We start from the raw sequence: 21,214 nt of genomic DNA, 5'->3' as shown, positions 1-21,214 counted from the left end.
TCTTTTTGATGTTATTATGAAATTAACTTATTTGTTTTCCACTTTTTTGCATGCATTAAATGCTGTTATACCCGCGGTTTAACTTTGTTAAATAGTTATACAATTGTTTGAATATATCTGTCGTTTAAAAATAACACATTAAGGATAAATTCTGATGATAGTGACCAACACCTAAAATTTGAAACTTGTTGATTTTTTTTAATTTGCTGTATTTAAGAACAAAATGGTAGTTACAAAGAAAAGGCCAGTTAAGGAGTTTGATGAAGATAAACAGAAACTAAAACAGTTAAGACTTACATCTTCAAATGATCATATAAAAAATGAAATAAGTATTAAGGAAAATATTGAGTCTTTAGTTGAGAAACACAGAGAGCTTGCCTTAAAATATAAAAAGTTTGTAGGTGCTCACGTTAGTGCGTCTGGAGGGGTGGACAAATGTATCAGAAATATAATGAGTATAGCTGGAGTTGCATTTTCAATGTTTCTAAAGCCCTCTCGTGGTTGGAATGCACCTCCACTTAAAAAAGATACTATAGATTTATTTAAAGAGAACTCAAGAAAGAACAATGTTGATTTTGAAAGATTTTGTATTCCCCACGGGTCATATTTAATTAATCTAGGAAATCCTGATAGTGAAAAAAGATCAAGAATGTACGACGCCTTTGAGGATGAGCTAAAGAGATGTGATTCTTTGGGAATAAAGATGTATAACTTTCATCCGGGTTCTACAGTTGGACAATGTAGTAAAGAAGATTCAATAAACTACATTTCCGATAGTATAAATAAGGCACATCAGAGCACGCACTCTGTTATGACAGTCCTAGAAAATTGTGCCGAATCAAAGTGTGTTGGGTACAGATTTGAAGAATTAGCAAAGATAATTGACAAAGTTGAAAACAAAGAACGCGTTGGAGTTTGCCTAGACACATGTCACCTCTTCGCAGCTGGATATGATGTAAGAACATCACAAAGTTTCAAGAAAGTTATGGAAGAATTTGACAAAATAATTGGCTACAAATATCTTAAGGCAATGCACATTAACGATTCCAAGGGACAATTTAAATCAGGTCTAGACAGACATGAGAATATTGGGAAAGGAAATATTGGCATGGAGTGCTTCAGGTTTATAATGAATAGTCGGATATTCAACGATATCCCTCTAATCCTTGAAACCCCTGATGTTCACAATGATGAATCAGTTTATAGAAGAGAAATTTCAATGCTCTACAATTTAATTGATGACAAATGTGACTAACAATCATAAATCACAATTTTTGCAAGCAATTTGACGTATTTTTTTACATTATTTTATTTGATAAAAATTATTGGCGCTATTAAATAGGCACTCTAGAAGATTGGCGCTCGATAGCGAGACAATAATATATTCCGTCTCAATAAAAAAAGTGGAGACTTTTTGTGCAGAAAACCTTAGTTGGCGAGTCTTTGTTTTACTATATTGTTTTCTTAATTCTGTATTGGCTTATTTACTAATACCAAACATGCAGGTAAGTAAAGTTACTTTGGAACTAAGGGAAGTTAATGAGTCCCTTATGTGTCAAAAACGGAGTTAATAACAAATTTTTGTAGAACATTGAAGGAAAGATTGTAGACCTCTATATACCAAGAAAGTGCTCAGCTACAAAACGTCTTATCCCCGCAAAAGAGCACGGCTCTGTACAATTGGACGTAGCAGTGGTAGACGAAGAAGGAGTAGCTACAGGCCAAGTTGTGAGTTTTGCCATCTCAGGAGCAGTTAGACAAAGAGGTGAAAGTGATGCATGCTTAAACCGTCTACTTAACGAAAAACAAATGTTAAGTTTTTCCAGATAAAATGCAAATGTAGTTTTTGATAACTTAAGGTAGAACGAGAAATTAAACTAGTGTCTTAATTGTTATTTTATTCCTGCCTTATTCGTTTTACGGGCAGATTTCCTAATATGTTTTCTTTATGCACCCACGAGGGATGCCATTTCTTCGTCCGAAGCCTTTACTACTTTCCCTCTATAGAGCAACATCACTGCTATATGGTAGTCTGATCTTCCTCCAGAAAGATCAACATCTTTAACTTTTAATTTTGACACTTTCTCATCATCAAACTTGAATATGTACTCGCGGTTATCGGGACAGTATCTCCATGCAACATAGTGGCCACTGTCTGCAGTGCGACCTTGGTGAGTAATAATACATTCTAACTCGTAAACTCCAGTTGGGCAATCTGTGTATGTTAAGGACTCGTCATTTTTTGTTTCACTTTGATTATTACTTTCTATCTCATTGAGTTCACATTTCCTCTTTAATTCTATAATGTCTCTTCCAATATTGAGAATTTTTTTTAAGTCGTCTGAACAAAATTCATAGAGGTCTAGGTTTTGTGAAAATTCTATTTTTCTACAAACTTTTGCTCTTGTAGCTTCCGTTCTTGCAATCTCACTTGACTTTTTCCACTCAAATCTGACTAAATGAACAAGAAGAAATGGCGGAAGAGAATCGATTTCTGACACTTTTCGATATTTCGAGTCCAAACCTGTTTCTGAGGATTTTTTCTCAACTACCTCGTCCAAAGAAAGTTTAATTCCCTGTGTAAGATAGTCAACTGGACTTAATTGCGTACCCATGTGGCACATTAGTTTGAAATTTTCTTCGTTTTTAACTTCCTCTTCCTTTTCAGTTTCAATGTTAGTAAATTTAGTTCTCATTCTAAAGCGAAAAATATCACCAAAGCTATTTTTCTCATCATCTTTACCATCTAATCCATTTTTAAACAACGTTATCAAACTACCAAGAACCTCTTCTGCATCCTGCTGTTGATATGTCCCGAGTTGCCCTCCTGATATGACACTATACTGTGGAAACTGATGTCTAAATAAATCAACACATTCTCCAGGAGTAACAGCTTCAATACTTCCATCCATTTTATTCATTAGCTGTCTAAAAGAGTTTAAAAATCTAACATCTGTTCTACCATCAGAGCTTGAAGTTGCACCTATTTCACTTCTTTTTAAAATCTGGCTGAAACTTGGTATACTTCTCAAAAAATGGATTATCGAATTCAAATAGCAAGTGTTTCCCAAGTTCTCTAAACCAACAGGAAGAGGATCAATCTTTTTTTCATTAAGTATTTTTGCTCTTTCTGCTGATGTCAAATCCTCAATGAAAACTGTTTTCTCTGCAGGATTCTTTAAGTGACCACTTTCTGCCGTTCCCACAAGAACTATTTTCGAACCAGGCTTCAAACCCAGCTTTCTCAAATCAATCCCATCCCTCAATACCCCCCTCTGTGACATTAACTTCTGCTTACCAGGCAAAACTCCGGTGAGTTCCGTTAATTTCTCTCTAAACTCATAAATCGGAGCGGATAAGTCTATGTCTATATCATCATATACAGAATTGTTCCACTTAACTGTAACTTTAATTTTATCCATTTTCACTTTTCAAAACTTTTCTTTCATAAATATATATTTACTGGTAGCGCTAAGTTGACGCGCCTACGATTATTTTAATATTCAGGATGCTTGCATGTATAAGGGGATGTATATGTAGGAATTGAAAAATGTTCCTTCTTCATTTTTATTCATATTTTAAAATGGAAAAAAATAATGGATTTAAGAGGCAAATATTTGAAATAGTTGGTGTTTTTTGTAGTATATTATACGCAATACCTGTGTTTTTTTGGAGTTTTTTTGTCGCTACCTTAAGAAAAGACTCAGATTTTGTCTTAGGATGTTTGAGCGACGAGATTTCACACGATTATTTTAGAGATAAAGTAATTTGGATCACTGGTTCTTCCTCTGGAATAGGAAAATCACTTGCTATTATTTTTTCAGAACTTTCTGTGAATTACAAAATTCCATTGTCTTTGATATTAACAAGTAGGAGTTCTAATGTACTTAGTCTTTTAAAAAGCGAACTTGTTGAAAAAATTGGTATTCCTGAAGAAAATATTTTAATTTTATCCTTTGATATCGGAGATATTTCCGTTATTGACTCCAAAGTTGAGGAGGCAATTAATTGGAAGGGTCGCATAGACATATTTTATAATAATGCAGGTGTCGGACAGAAAGCTATATTAGGAAAATTTGAATCGGATAAAAAAGTTATGATGGTAAATTTGCTTGGACCAATGATGATTTCAAGGTTACTACTTCACAAATGTTTTATCCCACAAAAATATGGGCATTTAATTAATACATTAAGTATACAAGCGTATATTCCTCTTCCAGGAAGGTGTTCATACGGAGCAAGCAAAAGAGCAAACCTTTCCTTCTTTCAATCTCTAAGAATGGAATTAGAGGGGATTAATTGGGATGACTATCTCAGCACTGAAATATTTAAAAATGAAATAGAAAGTAGAAACATTTTTTCTTCAAGCCCAGAAATAGTAATTACTAATATTTACCCAGGACATGTGAAAACAGAGTTCGATGTAAGAAACATAATATATGATGGGTCTTCCATTGGAGGAATTTCAAATATGAATGGAATGAACCCTAGAAAATGTGCAGAACTCATGATTAAATCCACAACTAACAAACTTAAAGAGGTTTGGATAGCGCGAGGTTTTGAGCTTGTTTTCACTTACATTAGCTATTACTCACCAAATGTATCTAAATTAATAAGCGATATCTTGAATAAAAAATTTGTTGATAAAGTATGGGAGCTTGAGAAATCACACCTAAAGAAGTCAACATAAAGAAATACCTGAATCCTATTCTTTTTTATTAAGTGAAATATTTATTGGCAAATGTTTTTCGATTATTCCATAGTTAAATAGTTTTAATGCATACATTTCTTCAGGAGAGATGTCACTTTCTTTCCAAAACATAACTATATCGAAATTTTCTGTACCGTTACCTAAGCCATCTATTCCCCTTTGTACCATTACACCTGGTATTGGTTTTTGATTCGGAAAAGGTAACATTGCACCGAATACAAATTCAGGTCCACCGTACATCCCAGGTACACGTATATCTCCTAAATCTTTTTTTTTTGGTCATTGAAGTAAAATATCAGTATTTCTATGATGTATTTGTCGCACTGCAAACTTACTATTCTCCTTTACAAATTCCTTTGCAACTGCGTTCATCAATGAAAGCATCTTGTTCCCATGTGGATTATAATCCCTATTATCCTTTCTAATATCTTTCTCAATATTTTGTTCCCTTTTTTTTTCCGCTAATAATTCTGCAGGAACTCCTTTCATACCATTTATAACTATATCTGGAATATCCCTCCCTGGCATTGCATTTGGAATTCTTGATAGAGTTTCTTTATGAACCTAAAAATAGTAACGTTGTGTCATTAGTATCAGAATTAATCCATATCGATATTTGAAACCTACCTGTAACATGTGTACAATTAATCCTGAAACAGTTGAAAGTTTTCTGCTACAGTAAAGGCACTTAAAGTGTCTCACTTTTTGATGTTGTTTGAGAACTTTCTCATCCCCGAACTCTCTATTGCAGTAGTAACAAAAAGGTTTTATTTCATTCCCCTTTCTTTTTTTCCTCCCCATATTTCTATAATAATCTAACTAAAAACATCAAATTGCAACAATTGGCGCAATGTTTTTTCTCGTTACATTGGCAAATCGCAATTAACCCATGCAATGTGATGGTTTCTTAAGGAAATATATGAAAATGTTAGATACTTATTTATTATATTCCCTCCTTTGTTTTCCCTCCATCTCTTATACCCTATTGGGTTCATTTTTCTCACTAAATTACGTGCAACAGTATCGGTTATGAACCTATCTCGGAAAGTAGTAAACTGTAATAGCATTAAAATAAACAGGGTAATTCAAATGGATTAAACAGTTATATATAAGTTTAAGATATATTTCTAACATATTATAATGTTTTGTTTTCTCTATAGTGTTAATAATTCATATTTTTCATGTTTAAACAAAAAACTCCCTTTGAAAGAATTAATAATTGTTTTACTATTATTTCTTATAACAAGCAAAAACTCTCAGACTCTGAGGTTTAGAATTGATAACTCTGAGTTTCAACAATCTTGGCATTTTTTTGAAAATCATAATAGTTTAGAGGGATACAAATATGGCTTTTTATTAAATTCACTTCAAAACAACAATAAATATCTGTATAGTGAATATATGTTGGAAAAACATGTCCTGTTGAATTTAGAAGAAAATATCATTGAGATCAATGAAAAATTGCTTTGGTTGCTTTCCTTTCCGGTAATAAAACTATATAAGGACAATACAAATAATAAATTCACCAGCATTTATAAGTTATGTCAACTCAAGCAACCGAAACATGATTCAGGCGAAAGAGTAATTAAAACAAATTTTAATATTATAACTCTAGAGTTAAAAGATGGTAAGTTAATTAGGCTTTTGGTTGTTTTCAAAAAAATAGGAATATGGTTGAACTTTAACCATAAGATACAAATGTATAATCACACTGAAAAATTTGAAAATTTGCATAGAAACAAGGAAGAAAATTGTGATCTTATTGGAACAGAAAGTAAAGAAACATTCAGATTAAATTCAACTATTCCGAACAAATTTCTCTTTAAAAAAAATATTACTATTCCAACTATCTTATTCAATTCAAAGGACTCTAAATTGTCTATTTTTTTACAGTCCAACAACATTGATGGTATTTTTGGGATTAACAACAATTTAGTTTCATTAAAAAAAGATAACGAGTTTTTGTTTGACCCACTAGAAGCGATAAGTAAAGAAATAAATTCGAATGGATATGAATTATTGTTATCGTTCGACTGTAAAAAGATTGAATCTATTACAAAAGAATATAAAGCTACAAACAAGTTCATTGTAAGTACAATTAAAAATAAGAATTCAAAGTATTTAGATGGATTTGAAAGTATAAAACCTAGTCCTTTTTTGAACATTTTCATTGATTACGAGCCTGTCATGAGTATAAAGTCAAACATTGTTATTGACTTAAGTCTATTTGGAGCAGAAATTCCAAAATTTAGATTAATTCAAATATTTTCAATATTAAAAAAAAGAGCTGTAAAAGAAGGAAATACTTGTAATATTATAAAAACATTATTTGGAGATGCTATACAATGTGATTGTAAATTCTTAATGAAACAAACCCCATTTAAGATAATAGATTCCAATTTTGGGACTTATGATTTCAACTTAAGTGATTTCACTATTCAGTTTGATAATATAAAAGGAAAAAAAGCTACTAGAGAATATGAAAAATGTATACTTGAAATATACGGAAAAAAGAGTGAAATTTCAAGTTATAGAGAACGATGGATATTTGGTCAAGTCTTTTGTAAGTCGAAAAATGTGTCAAAATTGAAAAAAAAAGGAAGTGCAAATTCATGGGAAATTGAAGGATTTAAATAAGCATACATATATTATTGTAACATATAAAATATAATTAACATATAATTGTGAAATATCATTACATGTTTGAAATAATTATCAAGAAATCTGTAAATACTATTGAACAAAATTGTTATTATTTACTTTAAATTCAATTTTTGTGAGAAAATTTACAAAGTTAAATACAGACTGAACTTTAACTGTATTCATTTCTGTAAATTGAAAATAATTGTCCCTTTTTAATCAACTGCTAATACATGTCAAATTTTTGAATACATCTGAAAATTTATATGGCGCCTAGCATTTGTAAACAATGACTATAATACATCAGATAGCAAGAAATAGAGAATAAGAATCAGGAATTTTGAAAGTTAAAGATTATGAGTTTTAGATGTCTTGGACTTCATAAATGGATTGGAGACACTTGCCGAACTCTTAAAATAAAGACGCCAACAACAATACAATCAAAAAGCATACCGTACATTTTAAATGGAAGAAATGTAGTAGGTAACGCTCCTACTGGAAGTGGAAAAACTCTTTGTTACTGTCTCCCAATGCTACAGATTTTAGCGGAAGATCCATATTCTATTTTTGGACTTGTACTTGTGCCCTCTAGGGAATTATCTTACCAGGTTTTAGATCAATTTCAGGTTTTTGGAAACAAAGTTAATGCTATCTGCCAAGTATTAACTGGTGGATTTGATGAATCAGATCAAATCCATATGCTAAGTCAGAGTAGGCCTCATATTTTAATAGGAACTCCTGGAAGAATTTCATCTATTATTTCTCATCCCGGAATAAACTTCGGTGGTTTAGTAAAAAATCTAAGATTTTTGGTTTTAGATGAAGCAGATAAACTTTTAAGTGAGTCCTTAGAGGATGACATGCTTCCTATTCTTTCAATATTGCCAAATTCTAGAAGTGGACGTCAAACATTACTTTTTTCTGCAACCTTGACAAGGGGAATAAGGGATATAGTGGAATGCTACTCAGTTAAAAAAGAAGAAAACATAACCATAATAAAGCCACAAGAGCTTCCTATTGTTGTAATTGATGATAATCCGAGTGAATCTCCACTGGAAAATATTAGACAAATGTATATATTTATCAATCACAGAGTTAGACTTATTTATTTACATTATTTACTAACAAATGTCCATTTTTTTAATATTGATTCTGTTGATACAATTAAGTTAAAAAATTATTCCACTTTCTTTGAAGACTCTCAGGAAGATGTAGAAGAGGATGTGAATTATAAATGTAGTAAAAACAAACGCAAAAGAACTAAAGAAAACACAAATCATTCTGATGTGACAAAAATAATTAAACAAGGTATTATTTTCACTGCCACAAAACAACAGTGTCAACTTTTAACAAGTTTTCTCGAAATAATGGGATATTCAGTTACATGTTTGCATAGTTTAATGAATCAAAGGAGAAGATTGGCTTCTTTAGGGAAATTCAGGAGCAAAATTAGCAAACTCCTTGTTGCCACTGGGGTGGCAGCAAGAGGTTTGGACATTCCAGATGTTGAATTTGTAATCAACTTTGACTTCCCAAGATCCTTTGAAGATTATATACACCGAATTGGAAGAGTTGGTAGAGCGAATAAATCTGGGATATCTCTTTCATTTGTTACACAACAGGATGTCCCATATGTGTATGAAATTGAGAATCGTATGGGTAAGGAAATTGAAAATTTGAAATTAAATGAGAGTGAAGTGCTTGAAGAGATGAACAAAGTAACATTCGCCCAACAAAAAGCGTTATTATTGTTGGATGAGATTGGTTTTATTGAAAAGAATCAAGAAGTTAGGGAGAAGAAATTGGAGACTTTAAGGTTAAAAAGTAAAATACCACCTGAATCAAAGAAAATCACCAATTAATGAGTCAAAATAACAAATTTGTTCTTAAAATACTTCCGATTTAATTTATTTGTTTTAATTGCTTATATAGTAATAAAGTAAACATCTAATGTCTCTCTTCCTGTTTTTTATTGGCATAAATGCAGTTGTATTTTTATTTTCTTTTTAAAATATGGGGAGGCGGTAAATACTTTCTAAATTAAATTTATTTACACTGAATGTTCGAGGAATAATCAGAGGACTCATCCATATTATGTGTACATTATTGGGGGTAATGATCAATATAGTTTTATGTTAAACACCTTAATAGTCTTTGCTTCTTACCATAAAATTTTCTGAAATGGAAATAAGTATATACTGAAGTCTCTTTGTATGCCTCAATGAATCAGCGGATTTCTGAATTAATAGAAGATATATACAACACCCGTCATGAAGAGTCAAGTTCAGGTACTTCGAGAAGTTGTTCCGAACTTTTCAGTATTTTATCTAGTATGAGCGGTATTGAACTGTCAAATTTTATATGTTTTTGGATTTCAAACCAATTTAAATCAAATAAATTTATCCTTGTACTGGGAATCGGACTGATTCATTGTGAGGGGAGAGAAGATGACCAAGGATTAGTTTGGATAGATAAGATTTTGGCAAATGATCAAAAAACAAGTGTAATTATACCTTCAGTTCTTGCATTGCTTGCATGGGTATATGTTACAAGGGCGTTTTGCAATACTGAGAACATACCGACTTGCCACTATAAATACAGGGGAGAAAAAGAAGCGTCTAAGAGACCTTACTTTGAAGGAATAGAAAGAATTATAGCAAAAATTTGCTGTAAATATTTAAAAAAGTTAAAACGAAAGTCACATTTCTTATGTTTGCATGATGACGATGCTAACTCTTCAATTTTGCAGGGAATTAGCAAAATTAAGCTTAGGAAAATCAAAAGGGAAGATGTGGAAAATATTGAGCTAGAGTTTGGACATATTTTTGAAAACATAAGTTCAGGAAAAACTCCGATGGCACCAAAAGACCAAATAAATTTAATTAGAACTTGTATTTTTGTTATTTTGTTTCTTGAAACGCAAAATTCCATTTCAAGCATTTGGATTATTTTGGGATTATGTGAATCTTTGTCTGGAAAAGGACTTAAACCCATAGATAAGTTTTCAATTTGTTTTGATATCACAAAGGAAGGTTCAGTTTCAAATAAAAGAATAAATCTCGGTGACGAGGTATTAATTGGTATATGCAAACTTACTGGTAGATGCTTACAAATCTTGGATGCGAATAGTGCAGATGCCAAAGTAAAAAGAATATTATATGAAAAAATTAAATATGTACTAACGACGAGTCTTAAAAGATCAGTATGCGACGTTTTACCATATTCTAGTTCATATATTTCTTCCTACACGGTTTTAGCAAGTAAAATTATAAACAAAAGACTTAGCCCCTAAAAAATATATAATAACGAGAATATACTTAAATAATGATAGAATATAATTTATCTTAATTTTTTATTTAAAAATTGTAATAAGACATTACTTTCTTTTTATAAGGGTTCCCTTTTTATTTTTTGATAGTTCGATTTTTGTTTTTGAATGAGCAACCTCATTTAATCTCCTCTGAAAAGCATCTAGACTAAACATTGCTTCAACCCTTTCCCTACACGAATTTTTCCATTCAGAGCTAATTGACTCATTTTTACTAATTTCTATCAGTTCATTCATTCTCTTCGCGAATGAGTTTGGTGAATTTTCGCAAAGGAAGCCAGTTCTAGAATCTACAATTGATTCCATCGGCCCTCCAGAATTACACGCTATTACGGGAGTACCAACTGCCATAGCTTCACAAGGCACAATTCCGAAATGTTCATTTTCTGGTGTGTAAATAAGTCCAATTGATTTTTTCAGAAGTGTCCAACGAAGTTTGTCGGATATACTTCTCATAAAAACAATTGAAAAACATGATTTTGTAGATTCAATGCAATCATTATCTATGTAAATATTAAACCCAAGAGAACTCGCGAGACAAACTAATTCTTGAAAATATTCCAGATTTTCTGATACTCTTTTGTCATAACCTCCTGCAATAATTAAAATAAACTTTTCATTCGTGTTAAATTGATCCCTTAAAACCGAAAACGCATTTATCGCAAGTTCAATATTTTTTTTCCTTTGATATCTGTTAATTGAAAGAAAAAATGGTTTCTTTGGAATTTTTAGTTTCAAAAATTCCTCTTCGAAGATTGAGTCTGAAGGAATATCATTAAGATCTACTGGTGGGTATAATACTTCTGGAAAGCTAAGAGTAGTGGGGTAATTAGAAGAGTTACTTACTATTTTTCTAAACGTATCTATGTAAATTGATCTTGTAAATATTGAATTCACGAACACGTAATCACAGAACATCATTCCAAATTCTTCCAAAAAATCCATTGCTTTTCTATAAACTGCTCTTAGCTTTCCACTCCTTTTTTCAGCCAAAAGTTGGTCTGGAAAATGGCAATAAAATATTAACTTTTTCGTAATAAGCTTTAATATTGGGTTTATTACACTAACTTGATCATTCAATGTAACATCATAATAAGTACTTGTCTTTTCGATAGAAAGAGTAGTAAAATATATGGATAAAACCATACAAATTGATGTGTAAATCATTCTAATATATGAAAACAAGGCAGTACCATAACCAAAAGCAGATCTTGGAATCCAACCTCCGTAAACTTTGACATTTACTCTTCCATCATTGGTTGCAGAAAAAGAATGTAACTTGTCATGGTTGGAAGTAAACATTGTGAGTTCTATTTTTTCATCTTGAGAAGAAGGTATTTGCAAAGCTAAAGAAGCTAAAACCATTAACTGTTCGGCTCCTCCAATTCCACAGTCTAGATGCACCACTGCCACTCTTTTTATCGGTTTCATAATCAAAAAAATATTTATTTACAAAATATTAAAATGTTGTAAAGAACAACACTTCAATAATCTGGAAACTGTGGTTTAGAATAGTTAATCTTAAAGTTGCTTTTATCAATATTTTCCTATAAAACTGTTTTTATAAAGTTGACTTTTATTCTTTAGCATTCAAATAATTGGCGCTATCTGTTTCCCCACTTTTCTGAGACCAGAACAAGTGCAAAAAATGTTGTAAAGAAACAGGGACTATTTAATAGTGAAGGCACAAATATAACCGTATATTTCACGATTTTTGAGTAAAGATATGGTTCTAAAGGGGTATCATTTGTGTGATTTACTTAAAAAACTAGTCCCTATTTCGTTATTTTGTCTTTATTTTTTCAAACAAAGTGATTTACTAATAACACAGAGGTACCTATCGCTTATTGGGTTAAAAGTGAACAACAATTGGGCAGTTATAGTTTCAACTTCTCGTTATTGGTATAATTATAGACACAACACAAATGCACTTGCATATTATAATTTTTTGAAGAAGAATGGATTTCAAGATGATAATATAATCCTTATGCTTGCCGAGGACATTCCATGTAACCCTAGAAACACGTTACCAGGAGGGGTTTACAGTGAAAAAGATAACCTTTTTTACAATATAAATTCGATAATTGGAATAGAAGAATGTGCAACTGTTGATTATAAGGAGGATGACGTAACTGTCACAAATCTAATTAGAGTTTTAACAGGCAAACACGATTACTACACTCCAAATAGGAAAAGGCTATTGACCAATGAAAATTCTAATATATTTATTTTTCTTACTGGCCATGGGGGGGATGGATTTCTTAAGTTTCAAGATTTTGAAGAGATCAATTCTTTGGAAATTTCAAATTCGATTGCTGAGATGCAAATCCAGAGAAGGTACAAAAGAATTTTTATTATTACGGAGACGTGTCAAGCATCGACTTTACACAGAGAAATAATTTCAGATGAAGTTTATGCTATAGGGTGTTCGAGTTTAGGGGAAAGTTCATACAGCAAACACTCTAAACATGAAATTGGAGTTGCAACTATTGATAGATTTACCCACCATACTCTGAAGGACTTGGAAAGAATGGGAAAGGGTAAAAAACTGTCAATTTTAAACTTTGTGTCTATGTACCCAAGGGCTATTATAAACTCAACTCCTCAACTAATATACAACCCTGGAAAAAGCGATATAAACAAAGTTTACATAAATCAATTCCTATTTTCGGAAAATGTTCGAGTACATTCCTTTAATTTGGCTGACTTAGATTTAGAAGAAGTCGTATATGAAACTTTGGAAATTAATGACAAAGAAATGAATGATATTGTTGAGTGCAGCATATTTAGAGAAATATTTTCGATTAATAATTATAAAAAATCTAATCTCTCAATTCTATCCAAGTGTCTATATAAAGATAGTATTATCGGAGCAATAGAAGCCTCACCTTACAAAAAAGTGGATTTATTTATTACAAAACCTAAAGAAAGTATTAAAAATCTCTCAAATGTTGATATATACTTGTCAATATTTTCAGTTTTAGTTTCAATATTTTTAGGATATTATTCATACGTTTTTTAACTTCATTTCAAACTGTTCAAATTCGGATTAGCCCTTAGTCTTTTCGGTTGGCGTATTTGGAACGAGTGTAGAGTTTTCAGAAGTGATCTTTTTTGGATCAATTAATCTTTTTATTTCCCCTTCTTCAGGAATCGAAGGGGTAGGGGAGTGTGATCCAGTAGTTATTTCCTCTGAATAATCATCATTCACCTGAGGGAAGTCACATAAAACTGGATAATTTACTGTAGCAGGAGAAATGAAATAGTTGTCAATGAAGTTTGAACATGATTCCTGCAGTCCAGTACCTGGAATAATATATAACAGTACGAAAAGTGTTTTCAAGTGTATTAATCTTGGATCTATGAAATGCAATATCGGTTCAATGAGAGAGGAAAGAAAGAAAGAATAAACTGTTATAATTGTGAAGTAAAACAACCAAATCCTTATCAGATAATTATTTTGTAGCTTCAGTGCATTTAAAGAATGATATACTGGAATACAAAAACTAATTACGAATTTAAACAATTCAAAGATCCATTTCATCTTATTGTATCCTTAAAAAAGGACCAGAATAAATGATAAACTATAATTATTTTTAATATTTTATTTGTATTCTCCTATTATATGTGCTCTATTTTATTGTTGTATATACAATGTTTTCCTTGTGTGGAAATTCAAGTTTTGAAAGAGTATTAATTGATTTCAGCGGGAACAGATAAACGCCGGTACAAATGAAAAGCGGTTATTGACTCTGAATGAATTGTAAATGTCACTAAAGAAATAAAATAGATTCTAGTTTAGTGACATACTGTAGAGGAGATTTCCAGTTTGATCACACAAGAATGGCAATAAAGCTAAGTAGGAGAAGAACAATTAAAAAAGTTAGCAGGAGAACAAAAAGTAATAAGCACAAATATGTTGATTTGGAAAAACAAATAAGGGATAAGAATTTAAGAGCAGTTTGGGATAATAAGAAAACAATTAATCAAAATTTTGAGGTGAGTTTAATCAAACATTAATTGTATTTTCGTTATATCAACTTAAAATTTAGGTCTTGGACCCTAAGGTTGTACTTGATACCTTGCCAGAGGTATTTGAGGATAATAGATTACCTTTAAAACTTGGCGAAAGAGATGAAATAATTGTTGAACGGTTGTATAAAAAATATAGGGATAATTTTGAGCTAATGGTAAGGGATATAAAATTAAATCCTTACCAGTGGACTTTGAGACAATGTCAGAAAAAGGTAGATATTTATTTAAATAACAAACCTAAAGAACAAAAATGATGTTTTATTTAAATCCTTTTACTGGTAAAAAGACTTTTGCGGCGATATCATTGACTATCCAATCAATGCCTTTATCTATGCCATTTCCATTTAAACCACAACAGGATTGAATTCTCCAGTGCCTATTTTTTATTTCGCATAAATTTAGTGCCTATAGGTTATATTTTAACAAACATGAAAATATATGTTGTTTAATATGTAACTTACTTTTGCAATCTCTTCTGGTTCAAGAGCATTTTGAAGATCTTGCTTGTTAGCGAAAACCAACAATGAAGCACTTGCGAGTCTTTCCTCAGACAACAATTTCTGTAACTCCTCGTTGCAGGATTCTATTCTTTCTATATTAGTTGAATCAACAACCCATATTATTCCATCAGTGCTTTCAAAGTAATTTCTCCAATAACTTCTTATGGTTTTTTGACCTCCAATGTCCCATGTATTTAATCTATATTCTCCGTGGATAAGCGTCTTTATGTTAAAACCCAAAGTTGGTTGTATAAGAGATATGTCCTCTCCTGCAAACTTATTGACAATAGTGGTCTTTCCTGCATTGTCTAAACCTAGAACTAATATTCTCATTTCTTTTTCTTTCATTTTCGCTTTCCTAATTACCTGTAAAAGAGTCATTTTTTGATTGTTAAGTTAGACTCCAAAGCTACTACTTCAGAAGAAGCTAAAGTTAAATATAAAAAATATAAAAGAGTAATGTGCTTTCTAAAAATTGTTAAAAAATTTAATAAAGTAAATCAAAATTCCTGAATCAATAGCTTCCCTCATTATAGTCAGCTAAAAACAATTACTGGCCCTATACCGGTATCCTTTTTGGCGGTGTGTGCAGAAGGATCATTATATATATTTTCATTGGTCTTTAAGACAAAAAATCTGATTACCAACTAAGAGATGAAAGTGTTTGTTTTTCGTTGAATGAAACAAAGTCATCTCTCAAGAAAGGTATGCTACAGTAATCTTCTTTTTCAACCTTATCTATATGTTTTAAATAGTCGAAAATAGTCTCAACAATAGGGATTGATTCAGGAAGAACTATTCCTTTGCCTTCATTAAAATTAACCCCATCATGAAGGATTCTATCCATCTTTTGTATGACATTCACAGAGTTCCTGAATTTTTCAACTTCTGAAGAATTTTCACTTTCTTGAGATTTCAGAATTTGTCCACCGCCTGATATACATCCATTTGGACATGCCATAACTTCTATTAGGTGAAATTTTTCTCTGTTAGAATCTTGTTTGCTACTCTTCTGAAGACAAAGCTTTTTTGCCATTGATTGAATAGCCTTAAATCCATAAACAAAAGCATAATTTATTTCATTATTAGAAAATTTAATATTTCCTTGCATAATATCACTTTTCTGCTTATTAAATGATAATTCCTCTTCTGGTCTAACTATATTGCAGTTTGAATATTTTTTAATAAGGCTTCTAATAATGTATTCGCAGTAGCCCCCGGATCCGGAGTTGAAATGTGAGGGTATTAACCAGTTGTTTTCAAAATTACACTCAGATGAATGATATCTATTTTTTGAAATTATTAAAAATGAATTGTCGTATTCGCCAACAGTGAATGACTGATTAAGCCACAAATTATCCATAGGTGCTTCTGGAAGTTCAGAGAAGAAGCTAAAACCTGACATTTTAATCAACTCATTCACCTCTTCAGTAGCCAAAACAATATCAACTTCTGGGACAGTTTGACCATTTATTTTTAGAGATAAAGAATCTCTTGCTGATTCAAGTTTTTTGTCGTGACACGGCATAATTGCTACATGAAGAATATCTAACTCATTAATATAATTGGAATTGCCATTGAATATTGACTTTAATTTAACTAAAAATAACCTAAAAAAATATTGATATGTTTTCAATTTGCACAAAAACAAAAGCTGATTATAAATTTCTAAAGTCAACGTCTTTACCAAAATTCCTTGAATTTGCTGCGCAGATCTGACTCTACTTAATAGTGGCAACACTCGTGAGTCCAGGTTCTTTTCAGCATAACATATCCACCCTGGGCAATGTGAAATTATTAGTGGAAGGGCATTGTTCTCATTGCTTCTATCTTCTTTATTTAACCTAAAAATAAATTCTTCCCTTGCTTCCAAAAGCGAAATGTATTCTGATATAGTTGAATTAATTACTAGGTTAACTCCCAAACTTTTAAATAATCCTGATAGCTTTTTTTGGACGGTAATCAAGTCGCAATTATAATGAACAGCTAAAGAAACACATGACTGGTTGGAAAGAGAAACTACAATCAATTTTTTTTCTTTAATTTTTTCCAAAAACTTATCTATATTTTGACTTTTGAGTAATTTTGTTTCAGATGAAGTCACGCATCCACTACAAGCCAAGCAATCTGTTAGATTGACAGTAGCCTTTTCTACATAACCTGACGGAATTTTCTTGTCTTCCACTCTTGAATTCTTCATCACTTGTATTTTGGGTTTTGAATCATCTTTGTCAGAAACAAGCGAAACAATACAATCCTGAGCAGATTCCAAGTAGTCGTCCAGATTTGCCAACTTAACTGTAGTCGAAAACATGTTAATTATAATTCCTTACATAATTTTTAGGATCTAATCGTTTTGTTCACATAATTATACTCCAAGCCCAAATCGTCAAATAAGCATTGGCGGTAAATTTTAGTAGCCGCAAACTCTGCATGTATGACAAAAAAGAAATAATAAATTTTATTTGTAAAAGAAAACACATAAATACTCATAAATACTCATTCATACACTATTTTAAAATATATATGGCAAAAATGAGTAAATTTATTGATATATTTAATTGTTTGGCATTTTAGCTCTCTCAATGGGTTCAAATACGGCCACAAACTTTTCAATGGGCCAAAAATTTCCATTTCCCCATTCTGAAGACTCGGGTTTAGCTAACAGGCTTCCTCTAGATAGTCTTAATTGGACTTGTGTGGTACCAAAAAGATATATGGTACTGCTAACCTTTGACCACCTTATCAATGAACTTCGTGAATTATGAAATTCAGCCAATTTAACATCAATTAGTTCTGAGTGATTTGGAGGTCTATAAATATATGAGGGTCTTCCAGGAGGAACTCCTGCCTTTCTCAGAGCAGATTCCGCTGAAAATTGGTGTATATTGGAAAACATTGAGTGCCTTTTTTCGATGATCTTAGTTGCTTTTTGATCTTTAGTACTACTCATTTTTTGCATCACTGTGTTATTTTCCCCGATTTGTTTTTCAAGCTCGAACTCATCTTCAATAACACCAACTTCTGATCCATTTGTTTCTTTTTCATTTTCATCAGAATTTTGTTCACAATTTACGTAATTGCCTCCTAAGTTTGTTCTTTCCTGCAACTCTTCGTATAGCTCCTTGTAATTTCTATTTGAAATGAGCTCATTTTCCAGTTCCTTGTTCTTTATTTCAAGTAATGATATTTTTTTAGTTTGATTTTCAACTAGATATCTTAATCTTGTAACCTCCTCTTCTAATTGTCTTGAAACATAAGATCCAAGAACTTTTGGAGAACTGTCTCTAAAAACAGAAGCTGTATTGTTGGAATTTTTTGATGATTTTTGTTGATATTTGTCCTGATAATATTGAGGTATCAAAGAGGGTTGACGTGTTATGTTATGTCCACCATCTCTTAAACCATCATTCCTAGTTTTATATGTTGGTGTCAATTGATTAATAGAGGGATTGTTATTTGTTAGTCCCATAAGACGCATCTTATTCATTCTGGCCACGTGTGTTGGAGTAGGTTCAAGCGGTGCACTAACTTTTTGAATAGGTATTTGATCAGGATTTACTATATTTAATTGACGAGACTGCTCTTTATTAACTTGCCCCGGAACACACATATTCTGAGAATCGTGGTAATTGTTTATATCGTATTCACCACCGTAATAATTCTTCTCAATCTGAGTATAGGATGGATTTCTAATATTATTACAACTTTCATCTATAGTTTCAGTTGATCTCCTAACGATATTTAAGTCATCATTATGAATCATATCCCTTTGCTTTGTGTTTCTGCCGATATTATTTGGAGTTGGAGTCGTTGACCTTGCTGCAGCAGTTCTAGAAAATGGACCTCTTGTTTGAGATCTAGCTCTACCTGAAACATTTTTTTCGTTTTGTTGTTTTGCTTGCATCTGAATCATTGAATACTGAGGCATATGCTGCCCGTGAACATTCTGATTTTGTTGAAATTTGTTCTGTTGATACCTTTGATTTTCAATATATCCTCCATTCCCACCGTATATTTGTTCTTCATAGTATTTTGGAGCTTGCATTGCCATAACACCCATTCCTCCCATTCCTTCCATTCCTCCAGCGCCTCCCATACCACCAATAATTCCCCTCCCAGAATATGAAGGTATTGGACTGAAGTTTGGTTGGCCTTGAATCACTTGAACTTGATGGTGTAAAGCTCCATTTTGATTATTAAATCCAGAGTAGTGCATTCTTTTAATCTTTTTTTACTTAAACTTTAACAAATATAGCAGTAATTTTTTTTGGAGTAAAAAGACGTGACAATTATTCCTGTCTTCGTTCAAGTGCTTAAAAAGTTTAGATCATAAAACTAGATGCTATATTTATGTTTACTTGAATGCAAAAACGCAAAAAAAAAAAAAAGAAACAGATTACTTCTTATGATATCTGGCAAAAAAATGAATTATTATAAACTCAAATTATAACATATGAGAACTAGTTTATTGATTAATCATAAAAAAAACAATTGCTCAACGACACATACTGTGTGCAAATATAACTTTTGTTTTAATGGACTTCACACCTGAAATAATTCAAATGTCAGAAAAATTTAATACTAAATTTTAAATTAAAAAAGCACAAAAACAATACACATTTCAATAAAAATGTACAACAGAAATTTATGAAAAATGCAAACTAATCTTTTTAATTCCATCCAAACCTTTATTAAATTCATTTATGCAACAATCTATTTAAAAAATGACATTTTCGGCGCCATAGTTCCCCACACCGTGGTTGATTGTCTTAACTGGCCATTCTGACCAATATTAAAAATATAAATGACAATGGTGTTATTTCATATATTTGATTACAATTCTGTCTTTTTCATACTATTGTTATTGTTTAAACTTCGTTGTGGCTTGTTTATTCTACTTACAGAAGGTCCAAATCTAGTGCCAGTAAGGTATTTAAGGTGTTTGTCATTCTGTGTTTGCATACCATTAGTTAGGCTTTTTGTTGCCTTTAATAGTGTTGAAGATCTTCTGAATAAATTTTTTGAGGTGGAATCAAATCTCTTACGTTCATTATTTGGCTTGTTTGGTGAAACTTTTGAAGGTGAATTGACAATTGATGTAGGATTTGATTCGCTACAAGATATTTTACTAGAATTTACATCAGAAGTAAGGTATATTTTTGAGTTGGAAGCAATATTAGGGCTTTGAAATTGACTTTTAATATTCACAATACTGTCTTCATTTAATGAAAGATTGTCAGTTTCTTCTTGAACATTTACCCGAATATTTTCAAGAGATGTTTCAGAAAGAGGATAGTTTGCGTTTGAAAAAGGTTTTGGTATGCTAAAAACATCGTTATTTGACATAGTAATTTCAATATCTTCTTGAGAAGCCCCATAATTGGATGCCAGTATCTTTAACATCTCAACTTTGGCATTTAGGTATATATTGCTCTCATTTAACAATTTAATCTCCTTTTCTAAGGCTTTAATTTCTTTGTTTTTTTCGATTAGCGAATTCATAAGAACCGGTGCATTGTTATTTACATCTAATTTAACTGTGGACAAATTCATTTTTGTATTATGAAGAAAATCAGGACCTTGGGCAGATAGACCCTTGTAATAAATAGATTCTCCTCCTAATTGGATGTTTGGATTGTATTGGGAATAGTGGTCTAATCTGGTATGACCATAATAATTGATGTAGTCTCCTGTTGTATTACGATTGTGTGTGTTCATTTTTTTTAGGCTAACTTATTGTTTTTGATTTTTTTAATAATTAAATATTTCGAGTTTTAATAGTAAATTATATTTTTTAAGTTTTATATATAATTTAAAATATTTTATAATACTTAATTAGAAAAAAAAATCCATTTAGGTGTGAAATACGTAAGATATTATGTGATTTTTCATTCCGTGTGAAAAGCAAAAAAAACAATGTTAAAATTAATGCTAAAATGAAAGAAGTATTTGTATGTTTTTATTTATTATTTTTCATCTTATCGCTGAGATCATTAT

At 31.3% G+C, this 21,214-nt stretch overlaps 16 protein-coding genes across 16 annotated transcripts; 7 read left to right on the top strand and 9 right to left on the bottom strand.

The window, feature by feature from the left end:
- Positions 1-223: 223 nt before the first annotated feature.
- FG386_002233 (apurinic/apyrimidinic endonuclease Apn1) lies at positions 224-1,255 on the top strand (the record flags this gene model as incomplete). Its single annotated transcript, XM_067341974.1, has 1 exon — positions 224-1,255. The coding sequence occupies one exon, from the start codon at positions 224-226 to the stop codon at positions 1,253-1,255; it is 1,032 nt and encodes a 343-aa protein (XP_067197525.1).
- Positions 1,256-1,946: 691 nt separating this feature from the next.
- Positions 1,947-3,422, bottom strand: FG386_002232 (Ub6p like ubiquitin at N-terminus and ubiquitin C terminal hydrolase at the C-terminus; the record flags this gene model as incomplete). Its single annotated transcript, XM_067341973.1, has 1 exon — positions 1,947-3,422. The coding sequence occupies one exon, from the start codon at positions 3,420-3,422 to the stop codon at positions 1,947-1,949; it is 1,476 nt and encodes a 491-aa protein (XP_067197524.1).
- A 161-nt stretch (positions 3,423-3,583) lies between these two features.
- FG386_002231 (dehydrogenase/reductase member 7) lies at positions 3,584-4,690 on the top strand (the record flags this gene model as incomplete). Its single annotated transcript, XM_067341972.1, has 1 exon — positions 3,584-4,690. The coding sequence occupies one exon, from the start codon at positions 3,584-3,586 to the stop codon at positions 4,688-4,690; it is 1,107 nt and encodes a 368-aa protein (XP_067197523.1).
- Positions 4,691-4,705: 15 nt separating this feature from the next.
- FG386_002230 (uncharacterized protein) lies at positions 4,706-4,951 on the bottom strand (the record flags this gene model as incomplete). The annotated part of the gene is made up of 1 exon (XM_067341971.1): positions 4,706-4,951. One exon carries the CDS (start codon positions 4,949-4,951, stop codon positions 4,706-4,708), a length of 246 nt encoding a protein of 81 aa, XP_067197522.1.
- A 20-nt stretch (positions 4,952-4,971) lies between these two features.
- Positions 4,972-5,512, bottom strand: FG386_002229 (uncharacterized protein; the record flags this gene model as incomplete). The annotated part of the gene is made up of 3 exons (XM_067341970.1): positions 4,972-5,015; positions 5,047-5,275; positions 5,339-5,512. The coding sequence occupies 3 exons, from the start codon at positions 5,510-5,512 to the stop codon at positions 4,972-4,974; spliced, it is 447 nt and encodes a 148-aa protein (XP_067197521.1).
- A 339-nt stretch (positions 5,513-5,851) lies between these two features.
- On the top strand, positions 5,852-7,348 carry FG386_002228 (uncharacterized protein; the record flags this gene model as incomplete). Its single annotated transcript, XM_067341969.1, has 1 exon — positions 5,852-7,348. One exon carries the CDS (start codon positions 5,852-5,854, stop codon positions 7,346-7,348), a length of 1,497 nt encoding a protein of 498 aa, XP_067197520.1.
- Positions 7,349-7,707: 359 nt separating this feature from the next.
- Positions 7,708-9,213, top strand: FG386_002226 (ATP-dependent RNA helicase; the record flags this gene model as incomplete). The annotated part of the gene is made up of 1 exon (XM_067341967.1): positions 7,708-9,213. The coding sequence occupies one exon, from the start codon at positions 7,708-7,710 to the stop codon at positions 9,211-9,213; it is 1,506 nt and encodes a 501-aa protein (XP_067197518.1).
- A 359-nt stretch (positions 9,214-9,572) lies between these two features.
- Positions 9,573-10,643, top strand: FG386_002225 (uncharacterized protein; the record flags this gene model as incomplete). The annotated part of the gene is made up of 1 exon (XM_067341966.1): positions 9,573-10,643. One exon carries the CDS (start codon positions 9,573-9,575, stop codon positions 10,641-10,643), a length of 1,071 nt encoding a protein of 356 aa, XP_067197517.1.
- Positions 10,644-10,727: 84 nt separating this feature from the next.
- Positions 10,728-12,110, bottom strand: FG386_002224 (ALG-2 like mannosyltransferase; the record flags this gene model as incomplete). Its single annotated transcript, XM_067341965.1, has 1 exon — positions 10,728-12,110. One exon carries the CDS (start codon positions 12,108-12,110, stop codon positions 10,728-10,730), a length of 1,383 nt encoding a protein of 460 aa, XP_067197516.1.
- Positions 12,111-12,405: 295 nt separating this feature from the next.
- Positions 12,406-13,701, top strand: FG386_002223 (glycosyl transferase; the record flags this gene model as incomplete). The annotated part of the gene is made up of 1 exon (XM_067341964.1): positions 12,406-13,701. The coding sequence occupies one exon, from the start codon at positions 12,406-12,408 to the stop codon at positions 13,699-13,701; it is 1,296 nt and encodes a 431-aa protein (XP_067197515.1).
- Positions 13,702-13,728: 27 nt separating this feature from the next.
- Positions 13,729-14,223, bottom strand: FG386_002222 (uncharacterized protein; the record flags this gene model as incomplete). The annotated part of the gene is made up of 1 exon (XM_067341963.1): positions 13,729-14,223. The coding sequence occupies one exon, from the start codon at positions 14,221-14,223 to the stop codon at positions 13,729-13,731; it is 495 nt and encodes a 164-aa protein (XP_067197514.1).
- Positions 14,224-14,522: 299 nt separating this feature from the next.
- Positions 14,523-14,699, top strand: FG386_002221 (uncharacterized protein; the record flags this gene model as incomplete). The annotated part of the gene is made up of 1 exon (XM_067341962.1): positions 14,523-14,699. The coding sequence occupies one exon, from the start codon at positions 14,523-14,525 to the stop codon at positions 14,697-14,699; it is 177 nt and encodes a 58-aa protein (XP_067197513.1).
- A 273-nt stretch (positions 14,700-14,972) lies between these two features.
- FG386_002220 (uncharacterized protein) lies at positions 14,973-15,595 on the bottom strand (the record flags this gene model as incomplete). Its single annotated transcript, XM_067341961.1, has 2 exons — positions 14,973-15,119; positions 15,176-15,595. The coding sequence occupies 2 exons, from the start codon at positions 15,593-15,595 to the stop codon at positions 14,973-14,975; spliced, it is 567 nt and encodes a 188-aa protein (XP_067197512.1).
- Positions 15,596-15,854: 259 nt separating this feature from the next.
- Positions 15,855-17,528, bottom strand: FG386_002219 (Fe-hydrogenase; the record flags this gene model as incomplete). The annotated part of the gene is made up of 1 exon (XM_067341960.1): positions 15,855-17,528. One exon carries the CDS (start codon positions 17,526-17,528, stop codon positions 15,855-15,857), a length of 1,674 nt encoding a protein of 557 aa, XP_067197511.1.
- A 243-nt stretch (positions 17,529-17,771) lies between these two features.
- On the bottom strand, positions 17,772-19,433 carry FG386_002218 (uncharacterized protein; the record flags this gene model as incomplete). The annotated part of the gene is made up of 1 exon (XM_067341959.1): positions 17,772-19,433. One exon carries the CDS (start codon positions 19,431-19,433, stop codon positions 17,772-17,774), a length of 1,662 nt encoding a protein of 553 aa, XP_067197510.1.
- Positions 19,434-20,050: 617 nt separating this feature from the next.
- Positions 20,051-20,935, bottom strand: FG386_002217 (uncharacterized protein; the record flags this gene model as incomplete). The annotated part of the gene is made up of 1 exon (XM_067341958.1): positions 20,051-20,935. The coding sequence occupies one exon, from the start codon at positions 20,933-20,935 to the stop codon at positions 20,051-20,053; it is 885 nt and encodes a 294-aa protein (XP_067197509.1).
- Between the last annotated feature and the right edge of the window lie 279 nt (positions 20,936-21,214).

The sequence above is a fragment of the Cryptosporidium ryanae genome, assembly GCF_009792415.1.
Source record: "Cryptosporidium ryanae isolate 45019 chromosome Unknown contig_4, whole genome shotgun sequence".
Lineage (NCBI taxonomy): Eukaryota > Apicomplexa > Conoidasida > Eucoccidiorida > Cryptosporidiidae > Cryptosporidium > Cryptosporidium ryanae.
The sequence above is the reverse complement of the archived record's forward strand: the minus strand, read 5'-3'. Positions and strand labels throughout refer to the sequence as shown.